This window comes from Lagopus leucura, unplaced genomic scaffold (assembly GCF_019238085.1).
Source record: "Lagopus leucura isolate 7727_CA_CO unplaced genomic scaffold, USGS_WTPT01 145-6_obj-0_obj, whole genome shotgun sequence".
NCBI lineage: Eukaryota > Metazoa > Chordata > Aves > Galliformes > Phasianidae > Lagopus > Lagopus leucura.
The window spans coordinates 18,999-21,460 of record NW_024966845.1 but is presented as its reverse complement, the minus strand read 5'-3'; the positions used below and the strand labels follow the sequence as shown (position 1 = coordinate 21,460).

Here is a 2,462-nt window from a genome sequence, read left to right as displayed (position 1 = left end):
ATGCCCCCAGACACTGGTTTCTGGCCAAGCAGCACTAAAGAAACAGCAGAGCAAGCTCTAGAGCAGACCACAACCCCTCCCCAAAACACACATACTGGTGTGAGCTGGCGATGGGCATCATCCTCATTTTGTCCCCACACTCCTGCCAGAAAGTAGCCAGTACCTTCAGATGCCATGCATGGCATTCTCCCCTGCTGCCACAGCTCAGCCTGGATGATGTCACAGTTTGGCAGATTCTGCCCAAGCCCACTCAGGGGAATTTACTGCCCAGCTCTGTTTCCTAGGCAATGTTCTGAGATGGAGAGGCCACAGGGAGGTGGGATGGGGCCTTCCCAAGATGGGGACTCTCTACAGACAGAGAACTATTCCTCAATCTTTATACTCCATCAATGCCACCCAGATGAGCTGGAGCTAGGCTCTGTAAGCAGCTTCTCCTCCAGTACTGTCAACTGCTCCAGCAGCGAGGGCCCGAGCATGGGTCCAATTGTGATTGATATGGGCACAAGGAGCTGCAGAGCAGGGTTTTCTGGATACCATTCCCCCAGCGCTGAGGTCAGCACCCTGGTGGGCCACCATATGAGCTCAGAAGAAGCCAGGGCTAGGGTGGTTATTGGAGAGGAGGCATTGCTGTACCCTGACACTAAAACCACAGAGGTGATGCACAATGGCTTCATCATTAACTGGGAGGCAGCTGAAAGCCTATGGAAGTACCTCCTTGAACATGAGCTCCGGGTGAACCCTGAGGACCACGCGCTGCTCCTCACAGAGCCACTGTTCAGCCCCACCAGCAGCCGGGAGAACATGGCAGAGGTGGCTTTCGAGGTGCTGGGCACTCCAGGTCTCTTTGTTGCCCCTCAGTCGGTCCTCTCTGCTTATGCATATGGCAAGATCAGTGCTCTGGTGCTGGATATGGGCCACGAGGCCACCCGTGTCATGCCAGTGCTGGAGGGCAGGAGCATGGCATGCAACTCCAGTCAGACAGACGTGGCAGGACGGTGTCTTACATGGTATCTTTCAACTCTTCTGGAGGACATGGGGCAAGTGCTCAGCAAGGGGATGACCCACATGGTGGAGGGCATCAAGCATGCATGCTGCTACATTGCTGATGACTTCCAAAGCGAGTGTCTCCTCCCACCCAGCTCCCACACCATGGATATTTCCCTGCCCGATGGGATGATGCTTACCCTCAGCAAGGAGCGCTTCCAGTGCCCAGAGGTGCTCTTCAACCCTCCGTCCAGCTGGGGAGATTCCTTCGTGAGCATCCAGGTTGGATATTAGGAAGAACTTCTCAAAAGGAGCACTCAGACATTGGCACTGTCAGCCCAGAAGGGTGGTGGGGTCACCTTCCATTGAGGTGTTTAAGAAAAGGGTAGATGTAGCATTTAGGGTCATGGTTTAGTGGGCAATATTAGTGATAGGTGGGTGGTTGGATTTTAGAGGTCTTTTCCAACCTTTATGATTTTATGATCTAGGAGACAGTGCAGAAGAGCGTTGCGCAGCTCCCAGAGGAAATCACACCCACCATGTGTGCCAATATTGTCCTGTGCGGGGGCTCCTCGCTCTTCAAAGGGCTACAGAAGAGGCTGTGCAATGAGCTCCTGGGTCACCTGCCATTCAGCACTACTATGAAGGTGGGGGGCTCAGAGCTGCGGCGACATGCAGCGTGGACAGGGGGATCCATCCTCGCCTCACTCTGCAACTTCCAGTCATGTTGGATCCGCCGTGATGAGTACTATGAGGTAGGGCCACACATCGTCCACCAGAAATACTTCTGAAATGACACCCCAAAGCCAGCAAGAAACATTGGTGCAGTTTTATCACAGCTACAGACCAAGCAATAATAAATAATTTTGTACCACCTGATTACAGTCACCTTCCAGCCCCACATGGTCCCAGCTGAGGGCTGTTAGGGTAAAAGCACAGACTCAGCTGCAGGTGCTGCTCAGCACACACACTACAGCACAAGCAGCAGCCCCATGGGAAGGCATCAAACCCTGCCCTGAACCCCTTATTCTCCCATCCCTGCTCACTGTCTGCCATCCCCATGTCGCAACCGTGTACCTCGTGCTGCCCATTGAGGTCCCACATCAGATCGGGTTCCTCTGCTATCAGAGCTCCATGCTGTGATTTGCACAAGAGCTCTGCAGCCACAGCCTTGGCACCAAGCAGAAGCCACCTGTTTCCCTCACACACAGTTGCAGCCTTTGCTGTCACTTGGGGCCATGAAAAGCCATTAGCACTTATATAATACAAAATTAAACAAACCAACCAACCCACCCAAATGCACTCATGCTCAGAGCTGCCCAATAGGGCAGAAACCAAAGCCAAAACCCACAGTGCCTCCCTCCTAAACCACCCCAGTGATTTTTCCTACCTGGACCACATGGCCTGCAATTGGACTGTTGGGGGCAGAGGGGAATGGGAAGACACAGAGAAGAAATGCTAGCTCCCACCCTTACTCA

At 53.4% G+C, this 2,462-nt stretch overlaps 1 protein-coding gene across 1 annotated transcript; it reads left to right on the top strand.

Moving 5' to 3' along the window:
- Positions 1-297: 297 nt before the first annotated feature.
- LOC122192827 (actin-like protein 9) lies at positions 298-1,775 on the top strand. Its single transcript, XM_042893493.1, has 2 exons — positions 298-1,266; positions 1,473-1,775. The coding sequence occupies exons 1-2, from the start codon at positions 298-300 to the stop codon at positions 1,773-1,775; spliced, it is 1,272 nt and encodes a 423-aa protein (XP_042749427.1).
- Positions 1,776-2,462: the final 687 nt, after the last annotated feature.